The 21,167-nt window shown below is 37.5% G+C and overlaps 2 protein-coding genes across 2 annotated transcripts; one reads left to right on the forward strand and one right to left on the reverse strand.

The window, feature by feature from the left end:
• Positions 1–7,416: 7,416 nt before the first annotated feature.
• LOC124962200 (olfactory receptor 6N1) lies at positions 7,417–8,355 on the forward strand. Its single transcript, XM_047521387.1, has one exon. The coding sequence runs from the start codon at positions 7,417–7,419 to the stop codon at positions 8,353–8,355; it is 939 nt and encodes a 312-aa protein (XP_047377343.1).
• An 11,457-nt stretch (positions 8,356–19,812) lies between these two features.
• On the reverse strand, positions 19,813–20,839 carry LOC124960957 (olfactory receptor 6K6). Its single transcript, XM_047519728.1, has one exon. It carries the CDS (start codon positions 20,770–20,772, stop codon positions 19,813–19,815), a length of 960 nt encoding a protein of 319 aa, XP_047375684.1. The 5' UTR covers positions 20,773–20,839.
• Between the last annotated feature and the right edge of the window lie 328 nt (positions 20,840–21,167).

The following is a 21,167-nucleotide window of genomic DNA, read 5'->3' on the forward strand; positions in this document are numbered from 1 at the left end:
AACTAATATTTTAGCTTATTATACTATATTTTACATCATAGATATTTAATCTGTTATTAGAGATATTTATACATCATAGCACTAAATTTTTTTATCTGAGCTTTGTCTAATTGTATATGAGTTCTCTTGCCAGTTATTATTTCTTACTGAAGGAAACCATCACCATGAGAGATGTTCTGTTGAAATAGAGCTCCCAAACTTCCTCATGTTAAGAATATAAATTTCCTCACACTGAGGAGGTGCACTAAGAAAATTAAACCTGACATATTCTCTTTAGCCTAGCTAAATCTATGTATATGATCACCTGACTTTTTTTTTTAATGTTTTAATTTAATTTTTTTTTTACAATTCCATAAATTGTAATCACTTCTGAAGAACTGTGGGAGAAAAGATCTAGCTGATTTTGATCAAACTGTGTAAATTAATATTTTTTCACTTTTATGTCATTTGCTTATTTTTTTTTTATGCTGACTTTGCTTTATTTATTTATTTATTTTTAGTTCCCTGAGTTGGTTGCTAACAACTATCTCAACTTGGATGGGTAGTTGTTTCTCTAGTGAGGTAAGTTGATGAAGGACTACTGGCTAATGAACTTCTTGCATGTCAGTACCCTTCCTGAGAGAGCACTTTAGCAACCCCAGGAGGTCTATTGGAAGGCCCAGGGGCTTCTGCCCAATCAGGAATGTAGATTATGGGAGAAGAATGTTTTATGGTTTAACTTCCCCCACAGGTTCCATCAAAGGGCTGAACTTTACCTCCTCTAGGCCCCAAGAGTGGCTGGATGTCATATTATAGGAGAAGCAGGAAGTGAGAAGGGAGCTCTTTTCCTACTGCAAACTCTGAGCAGTGGCTGGGGTCCCAGATTCAAGCCTTACCAAAGTCTTCATCACTATTAAATGGTGAGTAAGGACTTTGCCAGGCAGACGTTTTTATCATTTTATCTCCCTAGTCTGAGAACTAAGAAGAGATCCAGAACATGCGAACATAGGGAAAGGTCTTGAATAATTAGGGGCTCTGGACATATCATTCAGAACATAAAAACTGTATTTTTTAATAAACAGATATTCTGTTTTCTAATTGCTGTAATGAAGAATCTGTTCCCTGAATTAGCAAACTGGCTTTATTTTTAGCCACTGTGTGACCTTGAGCAAGGATTCTCCCTTTTCTGGAACCCAGTTTCCCATCTTGCAAAACGAAGATACTGAGTGAGATGATCTCTTAAATTGCGTCCCCTCCTAAACTATAGCTTATTGACCCTAAGCTCAAATAAATACAGGCTATGAGTAAAGCAATTGTGGTAACTAGAGAACAGAATGCAAGGGATTACTTCTAAGGACTTCCTGTAGTGAGCGGAATGAAACATGATTACAAAAGGCCTAATGAAAATAAATTCTAATTTGACTGGATGTTGTGGTCCATGCATGTAATTCCAGTTATTCTGGAGGCTGAGGCAGAAGGATCACAAGTTCAAGGCCAGCCTGGGCAACTTACTGAGATCCTGCATCAAAATACAAACATAAAGGACTGAGATGTAGTAGTAGAGTGCCCCAGGTTCAATACCCATTAATAAAAAGATATTTTAAAAGGGGAAGGCAAATGCTACTTGGTACAGGTGTTAGGATTTATAAGAGCACCAACTCTAGTATCAGGAGACCAATTGAAGAAGATGAGTAACTGATGAGGGATGAAGCTATGCAAGTCATCTTAATCATTGTTATCTTGTTCATCAGTCACCACAGCTGTAATATATCAGACATTGTGGTAAACACCCTGGGAGATTGATTTATTAACTTCAAAAGGCTCACAGCACTGCTTTGGGATGATAATATGTACAAATAAAGATAGTTGCAATACTTGACCAGATGTAGAGGGACAGTGAGGAAGTACTACTGAGAATTTAGAGACAAGAAAGATCAGTATTTGGCAGGGCATAGTGGTATATGCCTGAAATCCCAGTGCCTCCTGAAGCTGAGACAAAAAGATCACAAATTTAAGACCAACCTCAGCAACTTAGCAGGACCCTGTCTCTAAATAAAAAATAAAAAGGGTTGGGGGTATAGCTCAGTGGTAGAGTACCCCTGGATTCTATGCCCACTAACACACACACACACACACACAAGAGAAAGAAACAAAGAAAGATCATTGTTCATCTCGGAAAGAAAACGGTGGGCTTGACCTAGAAAGTGATTGAAGTGTTTTCAGGTTCACTTAGGATACAGTATATTTCTGGTGAGGGTAGCTACGAGGGAGTCAAGACTAAATACAGGGACTCATTTAACAAACAGTAAAGTTTATATACTAAAGACAAAAATAATGTTTAAAAGCATGACTCTGGACCAAACTAGTAAGGTGTTCTACAGAACAAAACTAAAAAGAGTGAGTGAAATCAGATTTTGCATCAACAGGAGAAAGAGTTTTATCAAACTGAAGCATTTCAACAATGGAGAGGACTGTTTTTATGGGGCAGAAGCTTCTGGCACTATTGGTTCTGGCAGGGGTTTGGTGCCTATTTGTGGGGGGTACCCAGGGTATAGACCACTTCTTGGATAAGGAGTTGCAAGATTTTCATGATCTGAGTCAAAATGAGAAAGATAAGAACAATATGATATTTGGTGTAGATGATTTATCTTGTTATTTTAGCTTTCCTCCTTCCTCCTTCTTCTCCTCCTCCTTTTTTTTTTTTTTTTTTTTTTTTTTTTTTTTTGGCTGTACTAGGGATTGAAACCAGGGACACTGTATTACAGAGCTATATCCCCAGCCCTTTATATTTAATTTAATTTATTTTTTAATTTTGAGGCGGAATCTTGCTAAGTTGCCCAGGCTGGCCTTGAACCTGTGATCCTCCTGCCTCAGTCTCCTGAGTAGCTTCCATTACTAGTGTGTATCACTATACCCAGGGATATGTTTCAAATTCTCTAACTTTCCAATAAAATTAAAAATTTATGGGGTTACTGGCAAGTGATAGTTCCTAAAACTTCTTTCAACACTGATTTAATGTTTATTGGTGCTGGAAATTATCATAGTAATTAAGTATCATGAAAGAATATTAAATTTATAAAAAACATGTAAGGGAAAAATTATAAATATCTTTTGCCATATTGGGTGGGATATAAAGGAGAAAAGGGAGAGGTCAAAATCTCTGGAGTTGATGGAGTATGGGTGCTGGTTTTCACTGGGAAATCATGCTTGAACTCTTCCTGATAGCTCCTCATGATTTCCTAGGCAGAGTATCCGGGGAGTGAACAACTGTGGGTGCTTAGTGAGGAATGATACAATGCACAGACTGTGAATAAATCCATGGGATTATGTGGAAACTTTATCTTCTGAGAAGTCAAGACATTGACTTCCAATATTCAAACTTGTGACCAGTCCATTCCCTATCCTCCCACCCACTATAGATCTGAGAATTACAGGGGTTAAGGGTTTTAGACAAACTAATCTGTGAGTGAGGGATGGAGACCAGGAATGGAGAGGGGCAGCCTCAGAATGTACTTTATGTTTATATTGGGAAGAAAAGGAATGTAATACAGGTAAGGGAAAAAAGTTTTCATTTGGATAGAAATTTAGAAATAATCTTTTATAGAAAGAAGGTATGTACCATAGATGTGAGTAGAAGACAAAATTGGGCAGTGGACAGGTTGAATTTGAAGGGTGGAAAACCAAGACAGAGGGAAAGCTTGAACTGAAATGGTTCTATTGAAGCAAGATCATCCATACAAATGTTCTTCCCAGAAAAAGTTCTCTGCCATGTAGATAAAATATCCTGCGTTAAGTCTCAGGTTGAGAAAAGCTTAAGTTGTGATGGATGAGGTGACCTAGGACTGTAATCTCAGTGACTTGGGAGCTTGAGGCAGAAGGATCTCAAGTTCAAACCCAGCCTGGGCAATTTAGTAAAACCATGACTCAAAATTAAAATAAAATAAAATAAAATAAAAAGAACTGGGGACATAGGTCTGTAATAGAATGCCTCTGGACCTGGGTTCAATTCCAAGTACTGAAAAAAAAAAGAATAATTTTTGTTATAAGGGGTGGACATATGGTCCGGGTTAAGATGTAAGTATATGGCTGAGAAAACAGTAAGCAGTAAAGTTAGTTTAGAACAGAGTGAAGGATCCTGGAGAGGGAAGAAGTGATAAACTTAAAGGGCAGAAAGGCAATACTGAGTGTCTTGTCTTTCATAACTTTTCCATAGTGCAAGTACTTCTTTGTATTGCAGATACCTTAATTTTTCCATCTGACAAATTATGATGTTTTATTTTAAATCAAATTATGCCTAGGAGGTCTTCCTGATCTCCACATCCAGCATGTGTTTCATTTACTATTCTTCCAACCCCTACTGTATATCAAAATTAACATTTATCTTACTGAATTTTTAAATTCATTTAACGAATATTTACTGAGTTCTTATTAATGTTTCAGACATGGCTCTAAGAACTTAAGATACACCCATGAACAAAATAGAAAAAAAAAAAAAAAAACTCCTTTTCTCATTTTCTCAAAGAGGATAAAAACAATAATAGGAATAATAAATAAGCACATTTTATATGCTAGAAGATCATTAGTCCTATGGAAAAGAATTAAAAGATGAGTAGGGACAGGTGATGGCCATCCAAGATACGGATGTTGGGATGAGGGGAGACTACAGTCTTGTATTGGGTGACCAGTTAAGGCCTGTGAGATGTTGAGATTTGAACAAATACTTTAAATAAATGAAGGGGCTATCTAAGTGGATATTTGGTGAAAAACAATTCTTTCAAAAAAAAAGAAAGAAAGAAAGAAAAAAAGAAACAGCTACAACAAAGTTGTAAAATGCCGTTTCTGAAAAAACTTGAACAGTGAGGATGACCTAATTTAAAATTTAAGAAGATCACTGTGGTTACTATTTCAAGATCAAGTCACAGGTGGACAAAAACAGGAGTCAAACATAGGAACAGAAGTTAGAAATGACAGTGACTCAAACCAAGGTGGTGAGAAACCATCAGATCCTAGATATAAGAAAGAAAGAAAAACGATGACTCGGAGAATTTGGGCCCATCAACTGAAAGATTGTAATTGCCATCACTTGAGATGGACAAGCTCTGGGTGAAGCACACATAGGTGAAGTTTCAAGATAGGCTCTTCAACACCAGTGGAGAAGAGACTGAGCCCCCAAATATATGACTTTGAAATAGGGGGAGAGAATGTTGACTGAGAAATGAATTCAGAATTCTGCAGCACATTTAGGTACTTAAACCTTGCCATTGGATGATATTGACAAAGGAGGTTAAGGAGGAAAAAGAACAAACCCTGTCCTTTGGTAACTGTAAGTTTAAAAAGGTAGAGCACTAGAAGCGAGACAATAATGTCAAGGAAGGCGGACCAAGGAGGGACAGGAAAGGGAGGTACTGAGGAATTCGAGTGGCCAAATGATGTTATGAGCATGTATGAATAGGTCACAGTGAATCTTATGTATGATTATAATGCACCAATAAAAGCTATAAAAAATAGGATGAAGAGGAAGAGCCAAAAGAGGAGAAGGGGTGACCAGTAATGTGGGAAGAAACAGAAAGTGTAGTATCCTGGGAATTAAGAGAAGATAGGGTGTCAAGAGACTCAAAGGATAGATCAACTTTGTCAAAAACTACTGATGGCCCAAGTACGCTGACGAATGAAAAGTGAATGAATTTAGCCAATTTTAGATGACTAGTATCTACAAGAAGGGATGTTTTGATGGAGAGTATTGGTGAAAGTCTAATTAGAATGTGTTTAAGAAAAAAATGCAAGAGAGACTAGAGGTAATGCATACAGGCAATTTATGGAGGGATTTTGTTTTGGGATGGAGGAAGAACTGCAGCTTTGGCGGTGACCTAAAAGGGAATGAACAGGAAGAATGTGGGTACTTTTTTTTTTTCTGTTTGTTTAATAAGTGAGAGTAATAGCATATTTCTCTATTGATGGTATATTCCAGTAAACTGCTGCCTAAGAATTGGTTATTTCTCCATTTTTCTTTAGTAGAGTATTAGTTTTCTTTGTACAGTTCTGTGACTATAGTTAATAACAACACATTGTAGTTTTGAAAAATGTTAAGAGAATCAATGTTAAATGTTCTCACCACAAAAAAGATAACTCTGTATGGTAATGCATATGTTAATTACATAGATGTAGTCATTCATCAATACATAAATAGTCCAAAAATCATGATAAATAATGTAATGATCATGATGTAAAATTGTGCATAAGAAATATACACAATTTTGTGTGTCAATTAAAAATGATAAAAAATTTTAAAAGCCAGGAATAGTGGTTTCTTAGCATCAGGTGCCATATTTTAATTTGTTTAATCTGTATTCTAAGTTTAATATCAAGAAAATGTTTAATAGGTTTTTGTTCCATTGACCTCAACACAGTAGAATATAAATATTTTTCATTTGCAAATCAAAAAGTGCATTTGAGTTTGGTGGAGGAGAGAAGCAATAGAAAGAATTAAGAAAGCAGCCAGATTATTTTTTTAATTACTTATTTAGTTATTTATTATTTTGTACTTTGGGTTGAACCCAGAGGTGTTCTATTACTGAGATAGATCCCCAGTGCTTTTTATTTTTTCAGACAGAGTCTTGCTGTGTTGCTCAGACTGACCTTGTACTTGTGATCCTCTTCTCTCAGGCTCCAGAGTCATGAGTCATAGGGATTATAGGCTTGTGCCAACTCACCCACCCTACAGGAAGAGGCCAGTTTAGAGTAGCAATGCTGAGGGACAGATTTACCTCCTGTCTTTCTGGATCTCTTTTATTTTCTCAAACTCCCTTAGACTGAACTGAATTTTCACCAGTGTCCAAAAGAGTTCTAAACCTCTGACCTATACGTTCCTAAAAGATGATGTTTGATATGAGTTTCCATGACAAAATGAGAGGCATCAGGGGATACAAGAATTGACTCTTCAGTAGTCAGAAAGTTCAAGAAGAAAATAAGTTGGAATTAGAAATCAGGACATGTAATTTATATTATGTATCCTTGGTCTAAGTATGTTAGTGATATTTTATCATTACAAGTGATGACTTATACCTTGGACAAGGAATATGTATAAATGGTAATGTGTATTTCAGAAAAGGAATACTGAAATTTCTAAAACTTATTTTGATTCCACTAAACAAAACGATTTGGTCATAGTATGAAATATAGGGCCAAAACTGGTCTTCGTCATTCACAAAAGGTAGTTTAAGTCTAAACTTAAGGGTGGATTCTCGGGAGGAGGCTGTTGGCTGTAAGAGTAAGGAGCTATGGAACAGAAATGCTGGATTCTTAAAGCATTTACTGGGAGGACTTTACTCTGGAAGTGGGAAAATGGTACCTTCAGAGAGTCCTTGCTAAGATTTCTGTGACTTAATTTTCTTCTTCATCCTTATATATTTCACATTATAGGGACATGAATGGTGAACAATGGATACTGGAAACTGGAGCCAGGTCACAGAATTCATCATCCTGGGCTTCCCTAATCTCCAGGGTGTCCAGACTTACCTCTTTTTCTTGTTACTTGTCATTTATCTAACGACTATACTAGGAAACCTACTGATATTCCTGGTGGTCCGCCTGGACTCCCGGCTCCACACACCCATGTACCATTTTGTCAGCATTCTCTCCTTTCTGGAACTGGGCTATACAGCTGCCACTATCCCTAAGATGCTGTCAAACTTGCTCAGTGAGAAGAAGACCATTTCATTCTCTGGATGCCTCCTACAAATCTATTTCTTTCACTCCCTTGGAGCTACTGAGTGCTATCTCCTGACAGCTATGGCTTATGATAGGTACTTGGCCATATGCAAGCCCCTCCACTATCCTACCCTCATGACCCCAGCACTGTGCACCAAGATTGCTGTTGGCTGTTGGTTGGGAGGCTTGGCTGGGCCAGTGCCTGAAATTTCCTTGGTTTCTCGCCTCCCGTTCTGTGGTCCCAATCACATTCAACATATCTTCTGTGATTTTCCTCCTGTGCTGAGTTTGGCTTGTACTGACACATCTATCAATGTCCTAGTGGATTTTGTTATAAACTCCTGCAAGATCCTAGCCACTTTCCTGCTGATCCTCAGCTCCTATGTACAGATAATCTGCACAGTGCTCAGGATTCCCTCAGCTTCTGGTAAGAGGAAGGCCTTCTCTACGTGTGCCTCCCACCTCACTGTGGTTCTCATCTTCTATGGGAGCATTCTCTTCATGTATGTGCGACTGAAGAAGAGCTACTCTTTGGACTATGACAGGGCTCTGGCAGTGCTCTACTCAGTGATTACTCCCTTCCTCAACCCTTTCATCTACAGTTTGCGCAACAAGGAGATCAAGGAGGCTATGAAGAGGCAGATGAAGAGAATAGGGAACTTGAGGTGAAGGGAGAGTTGGAGAAGATCAAGATTGGCGTTAATGGTTTGGATCTAAGAATGTTCCCTGAAAAGCTCATGTGTTAGCCATGTAGCAGTGTTCAGAGGTGAAAAGATTAGATTATGAGGGCTATAAACTAATCAGTGGATTAATTCATTTGATGGATTAATAATTTGCATGGACTACTGGGTGGCAACCATAGCCAGACAAAGTGTGGCTCAAGGAAGCAGGTCACTGGGAGCATTCTCTTGGGGATAATATCTTGTACCTGGCTCTTCTCTTTTTCTCTGCTTCCTGGCTGCCATAAGCTGAATGGCTTTCCTCTGCCACTCTGTTCCACCATGTTGTGCTGCTTTATCTTAGGTCCATAGCTATGATTTTGGCTGACCATGGACTGAGCCCCAAATAAACTTTTTCTTCTCTAAGTTGTATTGTCAGGTATTTTGATCATAGCAACAAAAAATTGACTAACATAGCTAGGAAAGAGGATAAGGTGACCATAGGAATCATCAGCAGAGAGAATTGAAATAATTGCACATTCCTTCCTTTTCTACATGGGAGATTAGAGCTGGAACAAGTGTTGCCTAATTTTCAGTGTTACAACCAACATTATACTATCTACTGGAACCACATTCAGCGCTCTGTCTGAAAATTGTGTCTTAAAGGATTCACTTTTTCCCAACATGATATAGTGCAGTGATTTTCAAATCTCACATGTTTGTGTATGATATTCAGAATTTTTGTCAAATTTGTTTCTCTATGTAGATATAAACATACATACATATACATATATATAATTGAATCCACATTCAAATATGTTACATTATTTGATTTAATAAAACAGATATTATTACCTCATGTACGTGCATGACTGATGTGATCCTGCAATATGTGCAGACAGAAAAAAGAGATTACACGCTATTTGTGTATGATCTATCAAAGGGTATAAATGCATTCTATCGTCATTTACAACTAACTTGAACAAATAAACTTAAAAAATCAAAAAAGAAAAAAATATAATTAGACCGGGGACAGCGCCATCACTGGTTGGTCGCAGTCACGGAGTGAGCTGGTGCGTGAGTCAGGCTGCCTCCATCCCGGAGGTAGCAGGTGAGCACCCAACCCGCGTGCCTTGAGGAGCTAGACAGCGGACAGCCAACCTGCCCAACCATCAGGCCAAGGAGAGACGCCATCACTGAGTGACCACACCTGACCCCTGCACCTGGGACAGCACCATCACTGGCCGGTCGGAGTCGAGGAGTGAGCCGGCGGGTGAGTCAAGCCGCCTGCACCGAGGAGCTAATTAGAGGCTTCTTTATAGGCTGGTGCAGGCATTTTGAATTACTCCTGAGTGCGTCGCCATCATCATTGGAAGGGCAGTTCCCTTCCTGAGACACCTACAGGAGACTAGAGGACCTTTGACAAGACCCAGGAGTCAAGAAAAGGAGGTATTGAGATACTCGGGACCAACTCAGAGCCACTGGGTGAGTCTCTCCCACTGGTCGGGCTCCCTGGATGGGGCAGTAGTCGCGAAATGCAGGGAACTTCGTGGAGTAAAGTAGCCAACTGAGACTTCCCTGCTGGAGCCGAGAACCCAGTCAACCAGGAGCATTGCAGAGGAGGGCGCACAGTGAGAGGCTTCGATGCAGAGTGAGGGTCTGAGGCCCAGGCGGTAGCTCCGGTCCCCAGGGAATGTAGCAGAGGAGGGCTACTCAGAGAGGAAGTTCCTCACAGGGACAAGCTCCCCAGTCCAGGTGGTAGGTCAAGACCCCTAACATCACAGAGGAGGGCTTCCAAGTCCAGGTGGTAGTTCTGGCCTGAAGGGAACTGCTCAGAGGAGAATTGCCCAGCGAAACTTCCCCACCTGGTGAGTCTTCCCCACTGGGCGAGGCTTTCCCACCAGGGCAGTAGAACCAGAGACACAGACCCAGATCAGACATGCCCCAGTCTGCAGTCTAGTCCCCCTTTGACGGACCATCAGTCAACAAGTGGAGGCGCCTCTGCCCACTGACAGGGAATATAACCCACCTGAAGGCCACCACCCCTAGAGGGGCAGCTTCCTAGTGGAGAACTGCATTATGAAGTTCCTCCAAGACTTCAGGCTACTGAAGGCTAAGAGGTGAGATATTGGAAATCTACAGAGACAGTATTAGTCAAAAGAGGAAATCTGCAATATCCCAGAGTTTCACTACTAGAGGGGTAGATACCTGAGCAATATGAGAAAACAAGGGAAGAAAATGTCCCAAACAAACCTAGACGGTATAGTAATAAAATCCAATGACAGCATGACAGAAGAAATGTCAGAAAGGGAGTTCAGAATGGGATCAGGGAAAACGATCAGGGAAGCAAACGAGGAAATGAAAAAGCAAATGCAGGCATTGAATGATGAGATGAAAGAGCAAATGCAGGCATTGAATGATCTCACCAATTGACAGTTAAAAGAGCAAATACAGGAAGCAAAAGATCGTTTTAATAAAGAGTTAGAGATATTGAAAAAAACCAAACAGAAATCCTTGAACTGAAGGAAACAATAAACCAAATTAAAAACTCCATAGAAAGCATAACCAATAGGATAGAACACCTGGAAGACAGAACCTCAGATATTGAAGAAAAAACAATTAACCTTGAAAACAAAGTACTCCAAACAGAGAAGATGGTAGAAATCATGAACAGAATCTACAAGAATTATGGGATATCATGAAAAGGTCAAATTTAAGAATTATTGGGATTGAGGTAGGCTTAGAAAAACAATGCAAAGGAATGAACAATCTATTCAATGAAATAATATCAGAAAATTTCCCAAATCTGAAGAATGAAATGGAAAATCAAATACAAGAGGCTTACAGGACTCCAAATACACAAAATTACAACAGACCCACACCAAGGCACATTAAAATGAAAATACCTAACATACAAAATAAAGACAGATTTTAAAGGCTGCGAGAGAAAAGAATCAAATTACATTCAGGGGGAAACCAATATGGATATCAGCAGATTTTTCAATCCAGACCCTAAAGGCTAGAAGGGCCTGAAGCAACTTTTATCAAGCCCTGAAAGAAAATGAATGCCAACCATGAATCTTATACCCAGGAAAACTTACCTTCAGATTTGACGATGAAATAAAATCCTTCCATGACAAAAAAAAGCTAAAAGAATTTACAAAAAGAAAGCCGGCATTACAGAACATTCTCAGCAAAATATTCCATGAGGAAGAGATGAAAAACAATGATGTAAATCAGCAAACGGAGGAGCTACCCTAAAGGAACAGCCAAATTAAGGAGAAACCAAATTGTGTCAAAAAAAAAAAAAAAAAAAATTGAGCAAATGACTGGGAATACAAATCATATCTCAATAATACCCCTGAACATTAATGGCCTGAACTCATCAATCAAAAGACATAGACTGGCAGATTGGATTAAAAAGAAAGATCCAACAATTTGCTGCCTGCAAGAGACTCATCTCATAAAAAGAGATTCCCACAGATTAAAGGTGAAAGGATGGGAAAAAACATACCATGCACATGGACACAGCAAAAACACCGGAGTATTCATCCTCATATCAGATAATGCGGACTTCAAGCCAAAGTTAGTCAGAAGTGATAAAGAAGGACATTTCGTACTGCTGAAGGGAAGCATAAATCAGCAAGACATAACAATCATAAATATCTAGGCCCAAACAGTGGCTCATCCGTGTACGTCAAACAAATCCTTCTCAATTCCAGAAAGCAAACAGAGGACAACACAATAATACTAGGTGATTTTAACACACCTCTCTCACCACTGGACAGGTCCTCCAAACAAAAATTGAGCAAAGAAACCTTAGATCTCAATAACACAATCAATAATTTAGACTTAACAGACATTTATAGAATACACCATCCAACAAAGAGCGAATACACTTTCTTCTTATCAGTACATGGATCCTTCTCTAAAATAGATGATATTCTATGCCACAAAGCTACTGTTAGCAAATACAAGAAGATAGAGATACTACCTTGTATTCTATCAGATCATAATGGATTGAAATTAGAAATAAATGACAGAGTAAAAACTAGAACCTACTCGGACACCTGGAGGTTAAATAATATGCTTTTATATGATGAATGGATAACAGAAGACATCAGGAAGGAAATTAAAAAAATCTTAGAGGTAAATGAGAACAAAGAAACATCATATCAAAATCTCTGGGACACTATGAAAGCAGTACTTAGAGGAAACTTTATTTCATGGACTGCATTCAATAAAAGAAGAAAAAAATCAACAAATAAATGACCTAACACTACAGTTCACAGTCCTAGAAAAAGAAGAACAGAGCAAACCAAAAGTAGTAGAAGACAAGAAATAGTTAAAATCAGAGCTGAAATCAATGAAATTGAAACAAAAGAAACAATGGAAAAAATTGACAAAATAAATAGTTGGTTCTTTGAAAAAATAAACAAAATTGATAAACCCTTAGCCACACTAACAAAGAGAAAGAGAGAGAAAACCCAAATTACTAAAATTTGGAATGAACAAGAAAATATCACAACAGACACGATTGAAATACAAAACCTTATTAGAAGTTATTTTGAAAATCTATACTGCAACAAAATGGAAAATTTCGAAGACATCAACAGGTTTCTAGAGACATATGAATGACCTAAACTGAACCAGGAGGACATACACAATTTAAATAGATCAATTTCAAGTAATGAAATAGAAGTAGTCATCAAAAGCCTACCAACAAAGAAAAGTCCGGGACCAGATGGGTTCTCAGCCGAGTTCTACAAAACCTTTAAAGAGCTCATTCCAATACTTCTCAAAGTATTTCATGAAATAGAAGAGGAGGGAACACTCCCAAACTCACTCTATGAAGCCAATATCATCCTGATACCTAAACCAGACAGAGACACATCAAGGAAAGAATATTTCAGACCAATATCCTTAATGAACATTGATGCAAAAATTCTCAACAAAATCTTAGCAAATGGCATACAAAAATATATTAAAAAGCTAGTGCACCATGATCAAGTGGGTTTTATCGCAGGGATGCAAGGTTGGTTCAACTTTCCGAAATCAATAAACTTAATTCATCATATCAACAGACTTAAAGTCAAGAATCACATGATTATTTCGATAGATCCAGAAAACACATTTGATAAAATACAGCATCCCTTCATGCTCAAAACACTAGAAAAAATAGGGATAGTGGGAACATTCCTTAACATTGTAAAGGCCATCTATGCTAAGCCCATGACCAGTATCATTCTAAATGGTGAAAAACTGAAAGCATTCCCCCTAAAAACTGGAACAAGGCAGAGATGCCCTCTTTCACCACTTCTATTCAACATTGTCCTTGAAACTCTAGCCAGAGCAATGAGACAGACCAAAGAAATTAAAGGGATATGAATAGGAAAAGGAACTCAAACTATCCCTATCTGCTGATGACATGATTATATATTTAGAGGAAGCGGGAAATTCCACCAGAAAACTTTTAGAACTCATAAGTGAATTCAGTAAAATAGCAGGTTATAAGATCAATGCTCATAAAGCCTATGTATTTTTATACATAAGTGATGAATCTTCAGAAAGAGAAGTTAGGAAAACTACCCCATTCACAATAGTCTCAAAAAAATAAAATACTTGGGAATCAATCTCACAAAAGAGGTGAAAGACCTCTACAATGAGAACTACAGAACACTAAAGAAAGAAATTAAAGAAAACCTTAGAAGATGGAAAGATCTCCTATGTTCTTGGATAGGCAGAATTAATATTGTCAAAATGGCCCTACTACCAAAAGTGCTATACAGATTCAATGCAATTCCAATTAAAATCCCAATGACATACCTTACAGAAATAGAGCAAGCAATCATGAAATTCATCTGGAAGAATAAGAAACCCAGAATAGCTAAAGCAATCCTCAGTAGCAAGAGCGAAGCAGGGGGTATCGCAATACCAGATCTTCAATTCTACTACAAAGCAATAGTAACAAAAACGACCTGGTATTGGTACCAAAATAGACAGGCAGATCAATGGTACAGAATAGAGGACATGGACACAAACCCAAATAAATACAATTTTCTCATACTAGACAAAGGTGCCAAAAATATGCAATGGAGAAAAGATAGCCTCTTCAACAAATGGTGCTGGGAAAACTGGAAATCCATATGCAGCAGAATGAAATTAAACCCCTATCTCTCACCCTGCACAAAACTCAACTCACAATGGATAAAGGACCTTGGAATCAGACCAGAGACCCTTCATCTTATAGAAGAAAAAGTAGGTCCAGAGCTTCAACATGTCAGCTTAGGATCAGACTTCCTTAACAGGATTCCCATAGCACAAGAAATAAAAGCAGGAATCAATAACTGGGATAGATTCAAACTAAATACCTTTCTCTCAGCAAAGGAAACTATCAGCAATGCGAAGAGAGAGCCTACAGAGTGGGAGAATATCTTGGCCACTCATACTTCAGATAGAGCACTAATTTCCAGAATATATAAAGAACTCAAAAAACTCTACACAAAGAATACAAATAACCCAATCAACAAATGGGCTAAGGATATGAACAGACACTTCACTGAAGAAGATCTACAAGCAATCAACAGATATATGAAAAAATGTTCAACATTTTTAGTAATAAGAGAAATGCAAATCAAAACTACCCTAAGATTCCATCTCACCCAATTAGAATGGCGATTATCAAGAATACTAGCAACAATAGCTGTTGGCAAGGATGTGGAGGAAAAGGTACAGTCATACATTATTGGTGGGGCTGCAAATTAGTGCAGCCACTTCGGAAAGCAGTGTGGAGATTCCTTAGAAAACTTGGAATGGAACCACCATTTGACCCAGCTATCCCACTCCTTGGCCTATACCCAAAGTACTTTAAATCAGCATACTACAGAGATACAACCACATCAATGTTCATAGATGCTCAATTTACAATAACCAGATTGTGGAAACAACCTAAATGCCCTTCAATTGATGAATGGATAAAGAAACTGTGATATATATATATATATATATATATATATACACACACACACATACACAATGGAATATTACTCAGCCATAAAGAATGATAAAATTATGGCATTTGCAGGCAAATGAATGAAATTGGAGAACATCATGCTAAGTGAGATAAGCCAATATCAAAAAACTAAAGGATGAATGATCTTGCTGATAAGCCGATGATGACACATAATGGGGGGTGGGAGGAGGCAAGAATGGAGGGAGAAGGGCAAGAATGGAGGAAGGAGAGACTGTATAGAGGGATAAGAGGGGTGGGAGGGTGGGGGGGAGAAAAAATAACAGAAGGAATCAAATATTATTACCCTAGGTAAATGTATGATTACAAAAACAGTATACCTCTACTTCATGTACAAACAGAGAAACAAGATGTATCCCATTTGTTTACAGTAAAAATGAATAAAAAAGAATTAAATACAGTATGTAATAAATGGACTTAACAGAACTCTACAGAAGATTAAATCTGAATAAAACTGAAAAAAAAAGAAAAAATATTATTATATATTTAAATTTGTAATATATGTATTCAAATTGTTGTGGTTTAATATAAATCCACATAGTCATGTCTTAATGTTTGTTAAAAAAATTTAGATAAAAAATAAATGGATTTTCATGAACCACTTCAAATTATTTCATATACAAAACACTGACATAGTAAAGTATATTTTTAAAAATCACATATATCTGAGTTTAGATTTTAGTTCATTCAGTGATTATCAATTACTTGAAATCTAGAAGGCAAATCAACCTGAGGCTTAATTTCATCATTTGATAGTGATTTTACTTGCTATTCATTTTATGAGAAATAATAAGATCAGTGGAGACCAGTATACAATGTCTGGCATATAGCTTTTAGTAAAAACAAACAAATGAAAAGTTCTCCTTATCTTTATTTCTTTTATTCTGCCCACAGCTCTTACTTTTTTCTGAATATTAGAGCACTATCCAATAAAATATAAATAAACGAAAGTACTTCCTAGGTACTTATTCCCTGAGGAAAGGATCAAACCAGCCAGAGAGAATGCTTTGAGAGGAGTGTCAGTTGGTCATAATCTGTTCTGGTGAGTTGAATGTGTCATTCTTAGTCTCCCCAGTATGTAGGCCCTTGATCAAACATGAAAGTCTAGGAGTTGAAACAGTGGCAGAAAACAGGATTACTTTTTACACTAGATCACTTTTTAAATTTAATTTTTTTTGCTAATTAATTCCTATAATACATGAAAAGTTCAGCATATTGGAATCTGAGAGTTTAATTATTTGGTAGTAGTAAAGAGAATTTATGCATGGGAATATTATTTGTGAGCAGAGGATCACAGCTGGACTATAAGAAGACTTAATTCTATTGATCTTTCAATAAGATCTCCAAATAAATTAATTTCTCCTGCCTTAAACATATCTATCCATTTATTCTTCCTTTCCTTCAATTCAACATGTTTATTTAAATTTATGTATTTCAGTTACAGTGCTGAGCCCTAAACAAGGTAATGAGCAAAGGAAATACTCTACAACTGCCCTTAGGGTATCTTAAATAGTAGAGGATATAGACTTTAAAATGACAATTAATTTATAATTAGTTATACTTAATTACTTATACAATGGTGGTAATTGGTAATAAGATAAACACACATTTTATTCTTGAGGAATCTACATTTACACTGAAAACTGAAGGATATAGCAATTAGTTATTTAGGAAAGCAAGCATAATAATTATTATACCTCTATCACCAAGTTGGAAATGTAGACCTAGATGGGTCTCCCCTAGAGGGGAGGAGAGGGGTGAAGGAAGAGAAAGGGAAAGAGAAAGAAAGAGAAAGGGAAAGAGAAAGATGCTTGAGAAAATCTCTGGATGAAGAGGTTTAAGTCTGGTTCAGGAAGATGCCAAGCAGTTCTGATTACTGTATTTTTACAGAGAGGTGGAGGGATAACATCAGAAGCATGCTGCAAGTGCTGAGCTGGCCTCAATCTTGTGATCCTCTTGGCTCAGCCTCCTGAGTTGCTGGTGTGTACCACTGCATTGGGCTCCACTTCAGGTGAAAACTTTCAATTGTTCCCATTTCCTCAATGGAATGAGCACAAACTGCAAGGCTCAAGCCAACATTTTAGGAAAGGGCTAGGTATTCATATTTCTGAAAATCTCTCAAGAAAATTCTGATGATGGGGAATATTTGGGAACAACCAGATCAGATGATCACTAAGATCATTTCTAGTCCTAGTACTTATTAATATTCATAATAACAAAAGATTTTCTTTAACAATATCTGAGCCTGTGCTAAGGAATTGGCATGCATTCTCCTATATATTATCACAACAATCTCATAAAATAAATATTAACTTCTTTTTTATTTCAAATGAGAAACAGAAATCACAGAATTTCAATAATTAGATCAAATATACAGCACTAATTATTAGGAATTCAAGACAGAAACTCAACTATGTCTGAGCCCAGAGCTAGGTAATTACTGACTATGATCATTTGCCTATTTTACAAAACTTGCATTCTGATCACTAAACCTAAGAAGAGTTCCAAAGGAAATATGGTATTCAATGAATAAATGTGATGAATACTAATTATTATAATTAAAGTGATGAAGTATCTTACTTCTCCAATCTTCAGCATTTATTAATATAGTAACTCTATATCAGTCACTCAAGTGTAGAAAACTCATTTGGCAGATATCATACAAGTAGTCTTAGCCTTTGGAGGCATCAAAATCCAATGAATCATCATTGCTATTTATAAGAATATCATTGTCCATCAAATTGACTGTTTTTCTGTTCATGAGATGTTATGGTCCTTATAAATTACTTCCAATTCTTCTAATTTGTCCCCTTTTCTATGCTCGCTTGTCTTTCAAAACATATGGGAGCAAAGGAAACAGAGAGAAAATGGGTCAATGTATAATGTCAGTAAAGAAGTATGGTTTGCAAATATTATCCCCTGTTCTATAAGTGTTTTTCTCTTTCCAGAGAAAGGACCCAAGACACCTGGTTAAGGAGAATAAATCTAAAACTATTTTGTGAAGTTTCATTTTGGCATGACCTTTTTCTACTTCTGTTTGGCTCTTTTATTTCCTTCACTAGTGGTAGTTCTTTATATGTTGTTTTTCATTTCTAAAAATTATTTCATAGTAATTGCTTGAGCAAGAACTCAAAAATCCCTAACAGGTTCTTGTCATGCCATATTAGGTTAGTTTACATTCAGTCTTTTTATGAATGATATGTCATCCATTTCAACATTTCGATGTTTTATCTTGAAAAATGCAAAATAAAAAGGTTAAAATTTGAAAAATATTAACATGAAAAAAGAAATATGAATGTCTGGGCTTCACCCTTTAGATTTTTTCTATCATAAATTCTGATGATAAATTAGATTGGGAACTCATTGATCTAATCCAAACACATAATTACAGAATAGGAATCTGAAGGCCAGAGGATTAAGTAGACAATTTAAAATGGCACAATTTAGTGGCAGAAAAGGTATAAATTGTGGTCTTTGAATACCCTAGTTTGATAATCTTTCCATGATCTACAATCACCTGGGATCTGGGAACTCCATAGTGAAAAGAACCATTGACTTCCAGGACTCACTGAGAACTTATCAGGTTTTGTAGAAATTTTTTTTGGGAAAAAATTTTGTATAATTTGATTTCTTGAACATCAAGTAGATTAAGTGAAACCATATGTTTATTGGGAAACTAGTGGAAGAGATGAGATTAAAGCCCCACCTCTCTCACCAAATACCTGGATGACCTTAGGCAAAGATCATTAAATGTTTTTTAGTTTTATTTTCCACATTTAAATAATGACAATTATTCAGTGTATTTTTAAATTCCAATAGTTTTCATATAGATGAGAATATTTTAATTAGTAATGTGAAATACCAAGAAATAGAATAGACTATGCTTGTCACTAGTGTTTGTGAACCTCTTCAGACCTAAAATTGTGTAACACATCATGAAGGTGATCAGTATGTGGTTGCTAAATTGAACTTGTGGATTAAATAAGATCAAAGTGGATAACCTTCTCTTGTGTGTCAAGAAGCTTTATGTGGGATGCTGAGTGATGGGTATTCATTGCTGGAAAGGTAAAAGAGGGAAAGTTAGCAGGAGCAATTTTCAGATCTGTCATGTCTGGTGTCTTTTCTAGTCTGCATCCTGATCTTACCAGCATGTGGAATGACAGATAAGAAGGGTGGGTTTCTGGCTGGTAGAATATGAGGAAGAGGCCAACTTGTGCTATCAAGCATGAGAACCCACAGATACACCTTCAGCTACCATAAGCCTGGTGTGCACTGATGTACACAGCTGCCACCAATGACCTGGGGGTAGTTCATTGTTTCTATTAATAATAACAGAACAAGTCCCTGTGGCAATAGAAAAAGAACACGACCATGGGTCAGACAAGGAGTATCGAAATTCTGAACTAGGAGAGTTTTCAGAGTCTCCAGGCTCTAGCTCTATCTCCCAGCCACATCAGCTTTCTTGTGACAGTGGAAAATCCTCCTAATAGCATCTTTCATGTCCTTGTTTCTCAGGCTATAAATAATGGGGTTGAGGAAGGGGGCAAGGATAACAAAAGTGACAGCAATTGTTGTGTCCCAGAACACTGAGTAGGTGGCTGAGAATCGCAAGTACATGACCGCCACGCTGCCAAAAAACAACAAGAACACAGCAAGGTGGGCGGCACAGGTGGAGAAGGCCTTGTGACGACCCTCAGCTGATGGCATTCTCAGAATCACCACAATGATCCGGACATAGGACAGGGCGATGACCAGGAAGGAGGCCAGGATCTCCACAGCATGGATGGTGTCCACGATGACCACCAGAGATGTATCTGTGCAGGCCAAGCTTAGCACAGGTGTGAAGTCACAGAAGATCTGATGGATCTGGTTGGAGCCACAGAAAGGGAGTGTAGCAATCCATGCAATTTCAGGGAGCACAAGGAGAAAGCCACAGAGAGAGGACCCAGCTGTCAGTTGGATACAGAGTCTGGGAGTCATGATGGTTGGGTACCGGAGAGGATAGCAGATAGCTATGTACCTGTCAATGGCCATTGCTGTCAGGACACAGCCTTCTGTGATTCCTAATGAGTGGAAGAAGTACATCTGCATGAGGCAGCCAGTCAGGGAGATGGTCTTCTGCTCACTGACTAGGTTGGAGAGCATCTTGGGGATGGTGGTCGTGGTATACCAGATCTCCAGGAAGGAAAGGACACTGATGAAGAAATACATGGGGGTATGCAGGGTGATGTCCAGTTGGACAACAATGAATATTATTAGGTTTCCAGTTATGATAAATACATAGACTATAAGTAAGGCAATAAAGAACAAGAGGCCACCTTCATACAGATGTGGAAAATTAGAGAAGAGAAACTCTGTGACCATTGTTTGATTTTCACTGATCATCCACTGTGTCATCTGTGAAGGGAAAAAAAGAAATAAGGAAACTTTTAGAATTGGAAAGTTGATTACCCATTGTAAATTAGTACAACCACTATGGAGATCAGTATAGAGATTCTTCGAAAGACTAGGAATGGAATCACCATATGATCCAGCTATTCCACCCCTTGGTATTTACACCAAAGAATTAAAGTCAGCATATTATTTATACCCATTATTATAGCAGCACAATTCACAATAACCAAGTTATGGAATGAACCTAGTTTCTATAATGGATGAATGGATAAAGAAAAAATATGGTATATACACACAATATAGTTTAATTCAACCATAAAGAACAATGAAATTATGTGATGTGCAGGTAAGCAGATGGAATTCTAGAGCATTAAGTAAAATAAGCCAGCCTCAGAAAG

This window comes from Sciurus carolinensis, chromosome 1, assembly GCF_902686445.1.
Source record: "Sciurus carolinensis chromosome 1, mSciCar1.2, whole genome shotgun sequence".
NCBI classification, from domain to species: Eukaryota; Metazoa; Chordata; class Mammalia; order Rodentia; family Sciuridae; genus Sciurus; species Sciurus carolinensis.